A 17,526-nucleotide genomic window follows, 5' to 3' on the forward strand; every position below is an offset into this window, starting at 1 on the left:
AAAGGTGTTCATACATGTTTTTTCTTTAGTTCCATAGTTGTCCAAGATTAGCTTGTTTGCCCATTTCACTTCTATCTCTGCTAATCTATGTTGAAATAGAAAGGAAGAGTTTGGAGTTGGGGTTTTCCATCAGGCAGGAAAAGTACATGGAGTTGCTTCATGGTCATGCTCTAATGGACTCGTGACTGTGGGTGATAAATGCATCCGGAGTCCTACCTTCGTCTCCCTTTCCCCACACCTCCATTGAAAACCTTTGCTTTTGTTCTTCCAGGTCACTGGCGTGCATTCTGTATGAGCTGTGCTGTATGAATCATGCATTCACCGGTCACAATTTCTTGTCCATTGTTTTAAAAATCGTTGAGGGTGACACGCCTTCTCTTCCTGGCAGATACCCAGAAGAGCTAAATGCCATTATGCAAAGGTAGAGGAAATGTGGGTTTTCTTCACCCCAGTGATGCTGGCTTTGCATGGATAATGTCAGTGCTTTGAAATAAAATGCTTTTCCTTTTGAATATTACAGCATGTTGAACAAGAGTCCTTCCTTGAGACCGTCAGCGATAGAAATCTTAAAAATCCCTTACATTGATGAACAACTGCAGGTATTTATATGAAAAAAGCTACAGAAGAGCCCTTATTAGCATTTAAATAGGAATCATGTGCCCCGAAGAGATGCTTTTGGGAACAAGATGCATTAGGATTCATTGGGAATAGGAGAAATGAGATGAAAAAGTGGGGAAGGGACTTCTTGGACGTGACAGATTCTTTGTGAGAGAGGATCCCCAGAGGACCCCTAGATGCAGGAGTTCAGGGTTTAAGTTTTACACATGAGCCAAAAGGCCATCCTGGATGTCATGGATTTTAGTGTTATTACCAAAACAGTGAGTAGATGTGGGAAAAGACAAGAGTGCACCATTCAATAGTGCTGAAATCTGGCATTTTCCTAGACCATCCTTGAGGATGGGGACATTTTTTTTTTGTCCGAATCCCAGGCTCCTAGGATAGTACCTTGCATATTATTCACTCAAGGTGCCAAATAAATGTTTATTGATTTGAATGTAATCTTGCCCTCTTATTATATATTTTAGTGATCTTTCCAATACAGTGAATTTATTTTAGAATGTAAGCTCCTTAAAGAAAAAAAAATGTAAGCTTCTTGAGGGTAGGGACTATTTTTGTCCTTTTTTTGTGCCCCAAATGTTTAGCACGGTGTCTGGAACAGAGAAAGTAATTAATAAATGTGTATCGGGTGACTTATGTTGTTTCCCTATAGACGGCACATTATAAATGATGAGATGACTTTATTTAGATGGTGTTAAAGAAGCTAATTATTCACTCTTTAGGAGTATTTTGGTCCTTATTCTTTTAGGGCAGAGTTACCTTTATTGTTTGACCTAAGTGGATCTGAGAGAGACCATTTGTCTTCCAAAAACTTTTACTACGTTCTCATCTCTTCAACAAGATGATGCCCATGTGCTTTGATTGAAGAAGCACAGTTTTTAAGGGGCAGAAGGAAGGGCAGTGAAGTTATCAGCTAATGTCTTATTAAACCATATTGTCTGAGACACACCCCTTCATTAAAGAAGAGGAAAAAATGAGCAGTTGCCTTATTCCCAGACTTTCACTTTGGATAATGATGTGTCGTTAGTCTGTGGGAGGTTTGAGGTTTGGAGGTGAAGTAGATGAAAATGTCATATGACAATTTTTTGTGTCTTTTCGTCTCTCTAGAAGGATCATTAACTTTGTCAGGACTGCTGTTCTTTTGCAGTGCATGATGTGTAAATATTCCAACATGACTCTGGAAGACAAGAACTTGAACCGTCAGACAGAATCAGCTCATCTCATTAATGCCATGTGAGTAAATTGCTTTTTGTTAAAATAAAAAAAAGCCACAATTCAGGCTGGAAGATCATTCGATGCATTTATCTTTATAGTTTTGTTAATGCTGAATTTGTTGTCAGTCCCTGGAGTCCATGAATGCAGTGCAGAAAAGCAAGAGTGGCTTGGTGACTATGTCCCAAAGCCCTTTTCCCTAATGGAAGCACATAAAAGCTTAAACCAACACACAGCCGACTCATCTGCAGGGTATCATGGTCATTCTCCTGCAAATATATTGAGAAATTAATACCCAAAGCATTTAGTGATATTTATACCGATGTGCCTTCCATATGGGAAACACAAGTGACTTTCATTTCTTGTTTGTTTAACTTAAAAGTGTCAAAGTATTATTCAGAACCCTCTTTTGAAAAAAAGCATCCCTATGAAAATCAATGGAAAATTAAAAAAAAATTTCCCTTAAGATGCACATACTCTGAAATAAGTAGAGAACGGGTCCTTTTTCAAAGTCTTTTGTTATGGCTTGTTTTGGATTTCCACCTTTTGTCACCCCAGCTTTCTGCTTTATTGAGAGGAGGACTGGTCCTATGATTTCCTAAGTCTCATCTCTTTTCTACGTCATAGCCCCGCAGTCGCTTAAAGACATTTAAAGATGGCTCTCCCCTCCCTAGCCTCTCCACCCAAGTCTCCTCTTCCTCAGGTTAACCATCTCTAATTCCTTCAACCTCTCCTTATATGTCGGGATCGGGAGGCCTATTTCTGTCCTTCTCACCCTTCTCTGGATCAAAGAATCCGAGAATTTTAGAGGTGAAAGCACAGTTGGTGCAACCCATTTCTGAAGGAATTCCATCTCTAACATCATTGAGAATTGGTCAGTCATGTTGTCTAATTCATCAGTGCCCTTCCTAACACTTGGCTCTGAGAAGCTAAAACAGTACTCCACATTTAGTCTGACCAGAGAAGAGCACAGTCAAACTGTTCCCTCTGTTGTTCTGCTTATAGCATCCTTCTTAATGCACATTCACTTTCTCAGCCACATAAAAATAATGTTGGCTCATTTTGAGCATTCAGTGCACTAAAACCTGCAAATGTTTTTTTTTTTCATACAGACTACTGTTTATTTATCCCGCTCCCATCTTAGACCTGTAATGCTGAGTTTTATACTCAAAGTGTAAGACTTTACATATATCTTAATTAGATTTTACCTTATTAGATTTGGTCCCAAATTGTAGCCTGCCAGGATCTTTTTGGCTCCTGACTCTTACTTCCAACATGGTAGGTGTCCCCTACAGTTTTGTGCTGGTTTCAGATCTGATGATCATGTTGTCTATGGTTTTATCCAAGCTCTGTCCTATTCCATGTATATGCTTGGAGTAATCACAAACATGCAGTTGATATTGGTAACACACTTAGCTTTGTGCTTCATACGCAATAAAAACTTAATAAATGTCCCCTTCCTCTCCCCCACTGATATTGGTAATCCGGCTTACATTGATGAGAACAGGAAGGGAGAACAGAGAGAATCCCATCTCCTCATTTTACAGATGAGGAACCTGAATCTCATGTCATTCTCCGAATCCCTTTTTGTTTATTAGAAAATTTAAAAACCTTCTTCCCCGCCCCAACCTTAGCAGCTGTAGTATTTACCACAGAATCACTGAATATTAGAGTCGGCATGAACTGTAGTTAATTGAGTCAAATTCCTTCTACACATGGGAACACCAAGACTGAGAGGGGTCAAGTGACTTGCTCAAGACTATACGGTGAACTTATAGTAACAACACTTGGTGTCTCCTCACCCTCTGTCAAGTGTCTGTGCCATTCTAGCGTGTTTGCCAACAGTGCTTCTGTCTAAATATAGGAATAATGCCAGCCCTTGAGGCTTAGGGCTGCCATGGGTGGTTTGGGTTTGCCTTTGAAGAGATTTAGGAGAGGACAGCTGCATAGGTCTATACCATAAAGCCCATTTTTCTGTGACCAGCCATGGATCCTCCATGCCGCTCACTTGTCATCCCCAGGTACTCAGAATGACTAATACAGCTGAAGACTTTCCTAGAAACACGATGACTCTGCTCACGTAGTGGCAGTTTCTTTAGCATGCAGAACACTAGCCTGGTAGGAAAGATTTAGACAGTATTCTATTCAGGGAGAGTGTTTGATTTGTGGCCATTTGACCATGAACGGTTTTTTTCCCCTTGTGTGTGAGGAGGGGGATTGAAGCCCTTTTAAGTAAGATATACAGGAAAGAGAAAAATCTTGAACTCAAACTAGATTTCACCAGACAGAAGCAGAGAAAAGAAACCTGCTTCTATTGCTGCATTGAAAATGGGGGTACTTTCTGGCCTGAATTATTTGAGCAATTGATTCAATTTCAGTCCCTTGGACTCAGTGCCTTTATGTACAGACTGGAAAGTGTAGCTGTCTCGTCAAAGTATAGAGTCTAGGGATTAGAGTTCAGTACTGGGCTTTCCAGTGACTCCCTTCCCATAATATTGGAGTTAACTTTTCTGTCCTTGCTTAGATAAGCAATAGATTTGGATTCTGATCCCTTTACCCACCTGAGAGGGATTTTTAGGATTTCTCCAGAAATAAATCTGATTATATCCATATTTATAGAGGAGCAGGATAGCTCAGACAAATCAAATCCAAAAGTAGTTCCCAAATCTCATTTTATATTCCCCTATCAAATCTTATATTAGAACCGGGAAGACCCATTTCAGTTTTCTCTTCCCTCTATGGCCCATGATATTATACCTTAAAAAAGCTATTTGTTGAGTGCTAGGGGGAATCAGCCCAAGACCCTCCTCATTTTTGTTTTTAGGTTTCTAGGCTGGTTTCCAGATAGTGGTATAAGTGTGAATTCTAGGGCACAAAACAGAATTTTTCAAAGCTTCCCTCCTTCAGCACACTGTCCAATGAATGTCTTCCCCATATACCTTGAGCTCTCTTTTCCTTCTCCTTAAATTCCCGATCTTTGGTCTCTCTATGTGCTAAGGTGGAAGTCTTGCATTTGGTTCCAGAGCCATTCTAGGGATGTGGGACTACATTGGGGCACATCTGAGGCACAATGGAAGAGAGGGCCTATTTAGATAGAAACTTAAGGGTTTCTATTCAGATGGAAGCAAATCTAGGCAGCCTAGGGTAGAAACCTACTTTCTTGGGATGACCTTGGAGAGAACCTTAATGGACCCCAAATCCCAAGGAGTATTTGAGTTCTGGAGCCGGGGGTCAGTTTAGGCCATAGATAAGGCCAACTTTCCATGCAGACATACAATGCAATGGTTGCCTGATGGGTTCTCTGCCCCCAAATGTCTTCCCCACAGGCCTACTAAAGCCTGAAGTTAGTTAGATGATTGGAGACTGAATTGAGACCTGTAAGGTAAGTACCTTTAGAGGTCATCTGCTCATGGGATAACAGGCTCGTAGCAGGGGCTTTTTACTCTGATTCATGTGCTGGGCCCCTTTAACAGTCTGGCTGAGACTGTGGATCCCTTTTGAGAACAGTGTCTAGAACTACATAAAATAAAATTTAGAGGCTTACAAAGGAAAGTAATTATACTGAAATATAATCATTACAATTATAATTATAATCATTACAATTTTTTTGTGGGGCAATGAGGGTTAAGTGACTTGCCTAGGGTCACACAAGCTAGTAAGTGTCAAGTGTCTGAAGCTAGATTTGAACTCAGGTTCAGGTCCTCTTGAATCCAGGGCCGGTGCTTTATCCACTGTGCCACCTAGCTGCCCCCAATTATTACAATATTTTTTTTAAGTTTCATGAATTTGGAACTCAGAACTTTAAAAAAATGTTTAAAAATTATTTTAACATGTGATTGGGGAAAAAGAAAATATTATATTGTAAACAAGCAATAATTTTATGGACCCTAGGTTAAGATCTCTTTGATTATAGGATCATAGATCTAGAGGTGGTAGAGACATTCACAGGACATTGAATCTAACCCTGGATAATCAAATCCTCCCTGGCACTGCCCCTGTCCTTGGGACGGCTCTGGAAACAATCTCTGCTCATATATTTAGAGCTGGAATGGACCAGAGAGATCTCGTTCAACTCCCCTATTTTACAGATGAGAAAAAAGGTCTAGAGACCTGTTGGCATGGTATGGAACAAGTGGCAGAACCAGATCTTCTGACTCCAAATCCTGTTCTCCCTAATGGCCAAGTCTATGAGAAACCGATTCTCCTTCATGTTCTAGAACCTATTTTTCCCCCTGAGCTGCCACACTACCTGCCTTCCTTCGTCATCCTGAAGAGGGAGATGCTGATCAGTCCTACGATGGCAAAAGGGCAGGGGCTCTGAGTCAGGACACAGGTATCGGAAGAAATGAAAATCCCTAGAAAACATGGATGTTAGGCTCATGTAAACTACCTTTAAAAGGGTTGTAATGGGGACCCTCTGATTGGGGTGTGCCCTTTCTCTAACTGCTCTTTCCATCCCCTCAACTCCCCTTTTTAGTTTCCCCCCATATGTTCATTCTTTAAGAATAGAGATGTCTCTAATTAAATGGGGAAGCTGGGTGGCACAGTGGATAGAGCACCAACCCGAGTCCAGATCTGGCCTCAGATATTTACTAGTTGTGTGACCTTGGGCAAGTCACTTAACCCTGTTTGCTTCAGTTTCCCCAGCTGTAAAATAACCGGAGGAGCAAATGGCAAACCACTCTGGTCAGTATCTTTGCCAAGAAAATCCCAAATGGGGTTACAAAGAGTCAGACACGACTGAAAATCCACTGAACACACAACACATGATCAAAGATCTTACCTTAGGTGGATTCATTCAGTCGGTCACGTACAATCCAGGATTATGTTCCAGTACATTGTCCGGTTCCCTTCTGGATTGCTGCTTGGAGATTCAAAGGACATCGAATACCCATTGTAGTAGATACCAGGCTATTCTCATCTAACCTCTCCCCTTACCATGTGCCCAGTATGTCTTGAAAAGGATATAAGAAATGTTCATCGGAACTCCTTGACATCTTATGATAGAAAACAGCCCACTGTCTCTAAAAGTGTAACTATTAGGCACGCCCCTGTATTCCCCCCCCTGACTTATGAATGATAAAAATGAGTCATTAACAACAAAATGAGCAGGTATTTGGATAGTTTACATAATTTGCTTTTAAATAAAAACTTAATTTGAAAATGATTGCCTATTAGCTGCCATCCTGGTTGGCTCATTACCTAACTCCATGATTTTTGCCTTGATGTCCCTGAGATGTTTCAGTTCTCTCTGTAACATAATGATGCTAAGTGTAAAATACTTGTTTATTTTTCCCCACCACGTTTGGCATGAGAATGTGGGTGTATCGGGGGCCTTTATTATTTATAGGCAGAGAAAGATACATCTACAAACCCTGCGGGAGCTGTCTGAAGTGCAGAAAATGACTCCACGAGAGAGGATGAGACTGAGGAAGCTCCTTGCGGCTGATGAGAAAGAAAAGAAGCTTAAGTAAGACGCCCTTCAGCATCTTAACCCTTGTATTTGACTGTCCAGGCATCTTCTGTAATTCATCAAGCCAGAAGAATCAAACTTAATGTGATTTATAGTCTAACAGCAGGCCTGCCACTCCCTATTTAGGGAAGGATTGGCTAGTAAGTAGGCTGTTACTAGTGAAACAGAATCAGAGCTGTAACTAGGGTGGTGCAGTCAGAGCCTTTTCCCAGATGTCAACATTGGTTGGGGTGGAGGACCTGCTTCCTCTTTGCAGTAATTTTACTATTAGTAATTGTGAGACTTCTTTTCTTATGCCTCAAGGACCCCCAGCTTATACTGTTTATAGGGGTTGGGGGAAGGCCAGCCCCAGGAGAGTGCAAGGCAGCCAAATCATGATTTGATAGAGTTTGGAGGAGAGCAAAGTGAGGGGCTCTCTTTTTCCTGGCAGAACTGTACCTCCACAAAATTAGGGGGGACTAGCAATCCCCAAGAGGGAGAGGGGTCAAGGGTCATCAGAGGGCAGAGTGGGATGGACAGAATAAACAGGATTCACTCCTTAGAGTTAAGTTATCTTTTTGAGGATCTGCCTAGCCAGCCACTCCCCTACTTCCAAATAAATTGGCTCTAAGCACGAGGATTCCTAACTATGGCTCTGAATATAACAATAATTATAGTCCTAATAACATTTCTATAGCACTGTGCTAAGCACTTTACAAATATCTCATCTGATTCTCTCAACAACCCAGGGAGGTATTATTATCCCCATCTTACAGATGAGTAAACTGAGGCAAAGAGAGGTTATGAGACCTGCCCAGGGTCACACAGCTAGTGTCTGAGGCAGGATTTGAATTCAGGTTTTCCTGAGTCCAGGACTAGCACTATCCACCATACCACTTAGGAACTGAGAAATTACATTATAACTGACTCCTTTTGTACCATCTACTAGCAATAGAGGGTGAGATTGTGGCGGGGGTGAATAAGATCAGTCCCCATTCTCCTGCCAATTTCTGCAATTCCTTGCAGCTTTTCTGTAATGTATAATAGAGCCCAGGGGAAGCTGTCGTCGTCGTCTGTGTTCTCTGGGCTGTGAATATACCAGAACTCATCTTCCCAGAGAAGAACTTATTTTTCTAAAGTGCTTGACTTAAGTAAGAAGAGGAAGAAATTAGACAGAAGAGAACTTTTTGTGTGTGACATGAAACATTCAAAAAGCGTGTACTCAGGCCATGTGGAGAGTTCACCCGCTTGGAGTCAATAATTACAGGGAGGCTTACTTTTCCGAATGGCCTCCGACTCTCTGTCATTCAGAAGCTGGCCAAGCAGTTTGTGGATTATCTATCTCCATCCTCAGCTTCAGCCTTCCCTGGCTGTTTTACCACCTCTGGCAATAGGAGATGGGCAAAGAAAAGGGAGGAAACTCATCCCCACACTTTTCATTCCTTGTCAGTCTCCCTGGGAAAGCGATTTAGGAAGGAGAAGCTGCCGTGGGCGGCTGAAAGGGAATTTAGGAAGGATCTGTCAGTTTCATTTATTCTGGCCCGTCATTCTGTCCAAGCCTGGATTATTGAGTGAAGGATGTTTTCCTAATCTTATTTAAACAGGCCTCTTCCCTCTAAAATAAAAAAAAAAGGAAAAAAGAAAGAAGAAAAAAGAAATGTCTTGACTTTGTACAAAGAGGGAAAACAGTTTGCTTTTTGTTCTTGGCCTTTACAAAGATTATTATATTATATTATAAGAATTTGAATTTGAAAACCTACAGACACAGCTGGGTAGCTTTGCCAGCATCTTTTGGAAGCATCTTGTGTGTGTGTGTGTGTGTGTGTGTGTGTGTGTGTATAACCTGCTTTCAAGGGAAAAAGCCATAAAAAAACATTTTAAGGTTTTCACAGCATCATCAGGAATGGAGATTTGCAGAGTGCTGGGGGGGGGGGGGTCGTGACACTCCCTTAGGGGCTCATCTACTTAGTCTTGTAAAAATGCTTGTAACCAGAGAAAATAATTCTAGTAGGAAGGAAGGAAAAATGCATTTTCTCCTTAACATATGCTTCCTTTAGCGAGGAGAAAAGTTTCCATCAGAGTTTGATCTCAGTTTAACTAGAGGAAGACGTGCTGATACGTGGCTTTCACTATTCCTCCAACTTGAAGGTTGTCATTATCCTCGACATATTAGTTCTTCTCTCCTTTTATAAGGTGACCACCCAAAGGACCTGCGATTTTGTAAGTTCTGGAACTTACAGATCAAGATCAGAGTTTTTGTGACTTAATGGATTCCAGATTGGAAGGTCCCTTAGAGGCCGTCTCATTTTATAGATGAGGAAACTGAGGCATTGGGAGTGATGTGACTTGCCCAAGGCCACACATGGAGTAAATAGGTTCCAGACGGGGATTTGAACCCAGGTCTTCTGATCCTACTGCCATTGTTCTTTGATCTGAAGAGAGTTGCCTGAGGAAGCTAGGGGATAAGCGACTTGCCCAGGATCATAGAGATAGCTTATACATGTCAAGAGCAGTCTGTGAACCAAAGACTTTCAAACTCCAGGCAAATATTTCTAGCGCTTGACCATCTTCTCTTTGGGTGAGATTTAAGTTGGCCAAAGGGCTGCTAAGGACACCTGAAGCATCTTATGTGTCTTTCCCTAGGGAAAGGAAAGGAAATATTCTTTTCTCCCTTCTCCAGGAGGCCACCTATGCTCTGGGTCAGAGTTTAGGAGGTAGGAGCTGGGAGAGAGGGAGGCTTTGTCCAGGACCCCACCTACCTCGGCAGCCAGAAATCTCTCCTCTGTGGCAGCAGAAAAGCAGACCCGGCCCGTGGGATGCTGGTGCGGTTTTTACCTACATGTATTATACTGATATCTCTGTACACACTCTTGCTTTGCAGAAAGTTAGCAGAAGAGAAATATGAGGAGAATACCAAGCGAATGCAAGAATTGAGATCCCGGCACTGTCAGCGGTCGAGCGTAGACGTACTCCGCGTAAGTCTTTTTGAATTTCGACTCAACTCCTCATGCCTGTTCTTGGCTCACATTGGCACCCTTGGACACCCCCTGTTGTGGCTTTTTAGGGAGTAGCATCAGGATATAGCTAAGTGCTTTACTGGCCCACACCCACTTCGGCAAGTTGCTATGTATAAAAGCTAAATGTCCTCATATTCCAGAAACTCAGAACTGCATATTCAAAAAACCTTTCCCTCCTGCCACCCAGCCCCACAGGACCATAGATGCTGAACTGCAGGGGATCATTCAGTCCAACCCTCTAATGTTACAGAGGAGGAAACTGAGGCCAGAGGAAGTTAAGTGAACTACCCAAAGTCATAAATCTAGCAAGTGCCAGAAGCAGGATTGGAACCCAAATCCTCTGAATTCACAGCGAATGGTTGTTTTGGGTTTTTTTGGACTGTACTATACTATACGCTTCCCAATGACGATAGTATTTATACAGAGCTTTTATAATTTGCAAATGTTATCTCATTTTATTTTATCCTCACAACAACCACGGGAGATAGGTGCTATTATTTATTCCCATTTTACATATGAGGAAACTGAGGCAGGCTTAGGTTAAGTGACTTGCTCAGAGTTACACAGCTAGTAAGTATCTGATGTTGGATTTGAACTCAGCTCCTCCTGACTCCATACCTGGTGCTCTATTACCTGCCTTACCCCTCCCCAAATGTCATTCAAATCATGGTCCAGGATGTCCGGTCACCTTTGTCATCATTGACCTTCATTATGGCCATGCTGGCGTGCACTGGCCTGATTTTGCAGATGCCCAGGTGAAGTTCTCCTATTGCCTAGCAGAGGATTTGTGAGAGTGGCAGTGGAGGAAAATCCCATCCCTCCGGGACCATCTGGTTGGCTAGAGGGAAGGGACTGACCTAGTGCCTGCCAAGTGCCGGGCATTGTGCTAAGGGCTCTACAGATGCAGTCTCATGTGATGGGCCCTTCTGAGCTTAGCTAGGCTGGTCCTTGGACATCTGACCCTATGGCCCATCCTGGAGTCTCTATTTGAAGCCTTTCTGGCTTGGCAGACCCACCAAAGCTGGTACCCCACCGGTGTAGCTTCATCCCTGTCTGGAGAGAGCGCTGCACTTGGAGTGGGCCTGTCTCTGATATTTTCTAACTATGCGGTCCCAGGTTTAATTTCTCAGACTCAGTTTCTTCATCTGTAAAACAAGGAGTCATGTGTTCAATAAGAACGGCCTCTGGGTCAAAGTAATACTTGCATGTAATCACATTGCTTGGAGGCACTTTGGATGCTTCAGATTCCGGCTGTGCGTCTGGGAGGGGGCCTGTCCTTAAGGCTTAAATCCTCCTGGTCGGCCATGCTTTCTCATTCCCTTGGGAGCTATATTCCCCTCCTCTCACACATGTTCTGATTCTGCTTGTGGATAAGCCCATTGCTGAGCGGTGGAGGGATCCTTTACCATGGTTGGGACTGGCATTTTGCCAGAGACAGCATTTTGGGGGAGGGCAGAGGGTTGCTCATTACCCGCCATACTTCTGAGAACTGGAGATCACGGGACATTCAAGGAGGTCACCACTGGTTTTTTCCTCTTGCCTTGGCTGATGAGCGGTTTGAGGCTTCGTAGTCTGAAAAGTCAGGATTTGCCTCAGACAGTCTCTTTTTGCTTTTAAAATCTATCTCTTTGTCTTTCATTCTGAGGCAGAGAGTGGAGCTCTCTGCCCTCTCTGCCCTCTCCTCACCCACTGGAGCCAATTATGAGTTCATGTACAAGACATATACTCTCTTTGCCTCATTCCCACTTCAGCCGGGTTCAGAGACATGGAAACACATGAACACTTAGCTGAATCCCAAGCATCCATCTCTAATTGAGGGACCAGTGGGTTCTGGATTATCTAAAGATATTAGGGGACTTTAGGACTTATTATTGAGGCAGACAAAGGAAACTGGATTCTCCTTCTAGGGAGCATAAACCCCAAGTTCCCATCATGAGTAAGCCAGAGAATCCTAAGCACAGGGATTGTTGGGATTCCTTTCAAGTGAGGAGAGGTGCTCATGAATCTTTATCAGTCATGCTAGTGGTCTTTAGCTGTACATTTCACCAGCTCTGGGTGAAGGGGTCAAGCAATTTATAAAGGAGCAATTTATTCCTAAATGACCAGGACAGGCAAAAGACACAAACACACACATTTCCTGAGATTGTAAACTGAAAAGCAAAGACACAGAAATATTTACTTTAAGGGTTGTATTAAGCTACTTAATACCTTCTTTTTGAAGTAATTCTGTGGCCTCTAAAAATGCACTTAATACTATAATCTTCAACACTGGTGTATCTGATCATTTTTTAACTTTCTGAGTCCCTTATTTTTCTTCTTAGGAGAGAAATTTTACTGTGTTCTTTTTGTTTTCTGGGATAATCATTATTTTGGAGAGGAGATTTCTGTGGTATATGTATACATACATATGTATATACATATATGTGTGTCTACATATATATATACATATATATATATAAATGCATTTATGTGTGTATATGTCTTTAGCTCTTCCGATCTATCTGTCTGTGTATTTAGGTTTATATCTGTGTATCTATCCATCAAATATCTATCTACCCACCCACCCACCCACCCATCTGTCATCCATCCGTCATCTATCATCTATCACCTGTCCATCCATCCATCCATCCATCCATCCATCCATCCATCCATCCATCCATCCATCCATCCATCCTTCCTTCCTTCCTTCTATCCATCCATCCATCCATCCATCCATCCATCCATCCATCCATCCATCCATCCATCCATCCATCCATCCATCCATCCATCCATCCATCCATCCATCCTTCTATCCATCCATCCATCTGTCCTATCTATCTATCTATCTATCTATCTATCTATCTATCTATCTATCTATCTATCTATCTATCTATCTATCTATCTATCTGGTTGTCTATATATATATTTATCTTTTTATCTATCTTTCTACCTATATATCTATCATCTATCTGTCTATTTACCTACCTACTTATCTACCACCATATACTTCATTACCATGGACACCAAGCCTTGCTCTGTGTTATATAATATGGGGAGGACTTCAGAGTGTGTTGAAGTTGTGACAATTTCTTTATAGTTTGCCCATCTCTATTCTTGGTTGCCTAAAGCAATCCCTTTCCTCACTTCCAATTTGCTGCATTTAATCTATGATGTGTTCCTAAAAGTGATAGCCAAATTCCCTAGAATTCTGTCTAAAATAAGATCAAATGGGCTTTCAGTGAGGCCCTGAGGGAGTGAATCAAGCCTGTAAGCTTTAATGAATGATCTCAGTGAAACTGGAGATGTTTTATGTTTCCCTTGGTTCTCAGCCTCCTCCAGGTGGGTTCACATTGTAGGGAGCTGAATTCTGGGTAGGCAGATTGCTATTCCAACTACCCATATGAATGACTGTAGCATCCCTCATAAAGAAACATAGACTGTTCTGGTCAATAACATGCAGGAACTGGGGCTCTAAGAAGTAGTGGTATGTGTAAATGATGGATTCTTTTTCTGTGTGAGGCAATTGGGGTTAAGTGACTTGCCCAGCTGGGGTCACACAGCTAGTAAGTGTCAAATGTCTGAGGCAGGATTTGAACTCAGGTCCTCTTGAATCCAGGGCCAGTGCTTTATCCACTGCGCCACCTTGCTGCCTCTAAATGATGGATTCTTAACTGGGGCGTCACAGACCCCCTAAGGAGTCCATGGAGAGACTTCAGGGGGATATGAAATTGGATGTGAAAAAATTGTATCTTGATTTTTGCCAGCTTCTGCTATCCTTTGTAGTTCTATGTGTTTTATTGATGCCTTTAAAACATTTTTGTGAGGAGTCCAAAGGTTTCACTAGACTGCTGGAAGAGTCTGGAACACACTAAAAGGGTTAAGAAGCCCAGAAAGATGAGGCCCTAAAGAAACCAAGAGGCGGCTGACTTTCTTATGGTCCGTTTAGAAAAAAACCAACAACAAATAAAATCAATGGGGACAGAAGCAAAAGAGGGCTAACCCAAGGAGGACATTTCCTTATTATTCTTTCTATTAAAAACAAGGAAGGAATGAGATGAGACCAGGAGGTATCAGGTTAAGTGAAACAGACAGAAGACTTGGGGTCCATTTGATGATACTCAGAGAACAAAGGTGAGAGGAAATGGGAAGCCAGAAGCATTGTACTCAGACCAAAGGGTATTTAACTCCCTTGAAAAGGCACAATTTGAGAGAGAAGTAAGAAGAAACAGTGCAATAAAGAGGAAAAATGGTTCAATCAGAGGAGAGGGAATGAAGGAGAAGTAAGATAAGGAAGGAGGAGAAGAAGGGGGAGGAGAGGATGTCATTTCATTTCTTTAGTGTTCGTTTTGGGCTGCTTCCTCTCTTCGGATCCCCCTCCCTGCTCTGTCCAGACAGTGTTTTTTAAAAAAAGGTTATTTTTTTTCAAAAGCAGCAGTATCTGCAGCCCTAAGGGAGACAGAACTGGAGAAGCGAGGGACCTCGGGCCTGCTTCATCAAAGGATGGCTGTTGGCTAGGGTTCTCAGAGGCAGGCTCAGGGAAGGCAGCTGGATCTCCTGGGGATGTTTCGGATGCCTCACTGCTGATGCTTTGACTTTGGCTGACAGGCTCTACTGGGCTGAGGCCAGGCTTTGAAATCTTGAAAACCGAACCGCACAGGGTCATGTCAGGAAAGCTCTCTTTAGGAGGGGCCACAGACATTGAGATAATTAGGGAGGGGGTGGCCCGTGGAGCACAGCCGAGGCTCAGAGCAGCTACTGGCTCTGCTCCTCTTGGCTCTGTTCTCACCTCCTTTGGGAGGGATCCTTCTTTTCTCCTTTTAAATTTTACATTTTGATGGACATCTTTTGTTTTCACATCACCTCCCCTTCCCTCTTCTACCCAGGGACCTGTCCCTTGTAGCAAAGAAGGCAGAGATTTATTACATGTGGGAACTTGGGCGAATGACTAGTTTCCTCATTTGTAAAATGAAGGGGGTGGACTTGATGACCGCCGGGGTCCAGTCTAGCTGTAGATCTATGATCCTATGAGAAGAAATAGGGGCAAATAACCACCACCGACAACAATGCAACCAAAGGAAGAGTCAGGGATTCTCAGAGTCGGAAGAGAATAAATGCCTTTCTTAGAGTCGGGGAGACGTACTAGCTGGGTGACCCTAGGCACCTCTCTCAGCCTCAGTTTCCACATTTGTAAAATGGGACATATCATAGCACCTACCTCACAGGCTTGTTGTAAGGTGTCCGAAAAGTCTTAGTGCAGTTGAAAGCTTTGTGGAGACCCTGTATCTGTAAAGCACTTTGTGAACCTTAAAGCACTCTATAAATGCTAGCCGGTATTGTTGTTGTTATTACTATCCCCTCAGGGCCCTCTAGTCTAACCAGCAGGGAAAGGGACAGGCTAAGCACTCCACTGATTTCACTGTATAGGGAACTCCCAGGTGAGGAAGTACACATGATAGGCTGAACCTTTTTCTCTGGCTTAGAGCTTTGGAGGGTTACCCAGAGCCCAGAGACGTTCCACAGCCGGTGTATGTCAGAGGAGAGACTCGAATGCAGACGTCTTGACTCCAAGCTGGCTCTTTTATGCACTCTTCTACACTATCACCTAGTCCAGCCGGCCCCTGAACAAAAACAAAACAAAACATTATAGCATCCCTGGAAAATGCCGCCTGCAAGTCTTTGGCCTCACAAAGCGCTGAGGGGGTCACTACGGACTCTTCTTGGAGCGTGAAGGGAACTGCCACCAGCCTCACTCCCTTTGCTCCCCCTTTGCAATATCTACACATGAACCCTGATATGTTACATGCCTCACACAGAGCCAGGATCATGGTCCATGGACGTACTTAGAGGGAAAAGTCCATGTCTGTCTCTCCCATTAGAAGGTGAGCCCCTAGTTAGGCAGAGACCATGTATTTGCCGATCTTTCTGCTTCAACTCGAGGAGATTAACAAGGGTGCAGAGTCTTTGGGCCTGCTCTCACTTCTGGAACAGGTCCCCTGACCACTCCTTTGAGGGGATGGGAGATAAATGGGCATTTGCCCTGTCTTGGTTGGCTCAAACTCATGGTGGGTCAGAGCCACCCCTTTGTTTCCATCACCGTGGCTTGAGCCAACCAAGACAGGGCAAAATGCCCAAAGACTCTGCACCCTCATCAATCTCATCACGTCGAAGAGCAGACTCTCCTACGTGTAGACAGAGAAGCAAGTCAGTAAGCATTTAATAAAAGTGCCAGACACTGTGATGAGTACCAGGGATGTCAAGATAGGCAAGCACATGGTCTCTGCCTTCTGGGAGCTCACCTGCTAATGGGAGAGACGACCGTGGAGCTAACTAGGTCTGTTCAAGACAGAGACCAACAATCCAGCTTCTCTCCATAAATAGATGCATGGACCATTATCTTGTCTCCATGTGAGGCATGGAACATATCAAGGTTGATAGGTCGATATTGCACATCTCAGGGCTACTTAGGTATGTGATGAAGTGTTTGAGATTGAAAGATTCAATCAAGTCCCTCTTTCTTCTTGCAAAGGGGGAGCAAATGGAGTGAGGCTGGTGGCGCTTCCCTCCTTGCTCCAAGGAAGAGTCTGTGGTAACCCCCTCAGTGGTTCTTGAGACCAAAGACTGTCAGGCAGTGTTTTCCAGGGAAGAGAAGCGCTTTCTGAACTGTAAAAGCCCCCGTTTCACGGGCTTCACAGCATCTCTCTTTGTTCTTAAAACTGTTCTTGGAGCAGCTTTGAACCTTTGAAATTTGGGACCTGCTGGTCTCCCTTGCATCTCAAAACAATCACGGCACACAGCACGGACACCTTTTAAAAAGCCGCGTGACAGCCGTCTCCCAAATGCCAACCCCGGCCAGGATGCTGGTGCATTTTATTTATTAATTTAAGAAGATTAGTTTGAACTTTCCCTTCTGCTTTTAGTAAGGAGAAACTCTTGGAGTATCTCCCCATGAGAGCTTTTATTTGTGTGTGTGTGTGTGTGTGTGTGTGTGTGCATGTGTATATTTTAACTATTTGTCAAAATAAAATAGGTCAATTCAGCACCAGCCCCAGGGCTCATTGAAAGAACAGTCTTGATTGTTTGAAATGCTAATTGATACCTTGAAGCTCAGGCTTCTTTCTAGAGGTTTAGACCATCTGGGTTCTCCCCATGTTCTATTTTCCCATTAGCTCTAGGATTACATTTGCTCTTACCTTGGGAAATATATCAGGGGCCTAGAATGTTTAGAGGTGGAATACATTTTTGAGCTTA

General features: G+C 43.1%; 1 protein-coding gene across 5 annotated transcripts in view; it reads left to right on the top strand.

The window, feature by feature from the left end:
- The window catches only part of NEK11 (NIMA related kinase 11), a 277,182-nt gene that overhangs the window by 124,752 nt on the left and 134,904 nt on the right, over positions 1 to 17,526 (top strand). For 4 of the 5 annotated variants that reach the window (XM_043968528.1, XM_043968529.1, XM_043968526.1 and 1 more), the window contains exons 7-11: positions 272 to 421; positions 521 to 599; positions 1,766 to 1,851; positions 7,181 to 7,300; positions 10,164 to 10,257. In XM_043968528.1, coding sequence (XP_043824463.1) covers positions 272 to 421; positions 521 to 599; positions 1,766 to 1,851; positions 7,181 to 7,300; positions 10,164 to 10,257 — 529 coding nt within the window. The remainder of the gene's footprint in view (positions 1 to 271; positions 422 to 520; positions 600 to 1,765; positions 1,852 to 7,180; positions 7,301 to 10,163; positions 10,258 to 17,526) is intronic. The other variant, XM_043968530.1, reaches the window with a different exon arrangement.

This window comes from Dromiciops gliroides, chromosome 5 (assembly GCF_019393635.1).
Source record: "Dromiciops gliroides isolate mDroGli1 chromosome 5, mDroGli1.pri, whole genome shotgun sequence".
Lineage (NCBI taxonomy): Eukaryota > Metazoa > Chordata > Mammalia > Microbiotheria > Microbiotheriidae > Dromiciops > Dromiciops gliroides.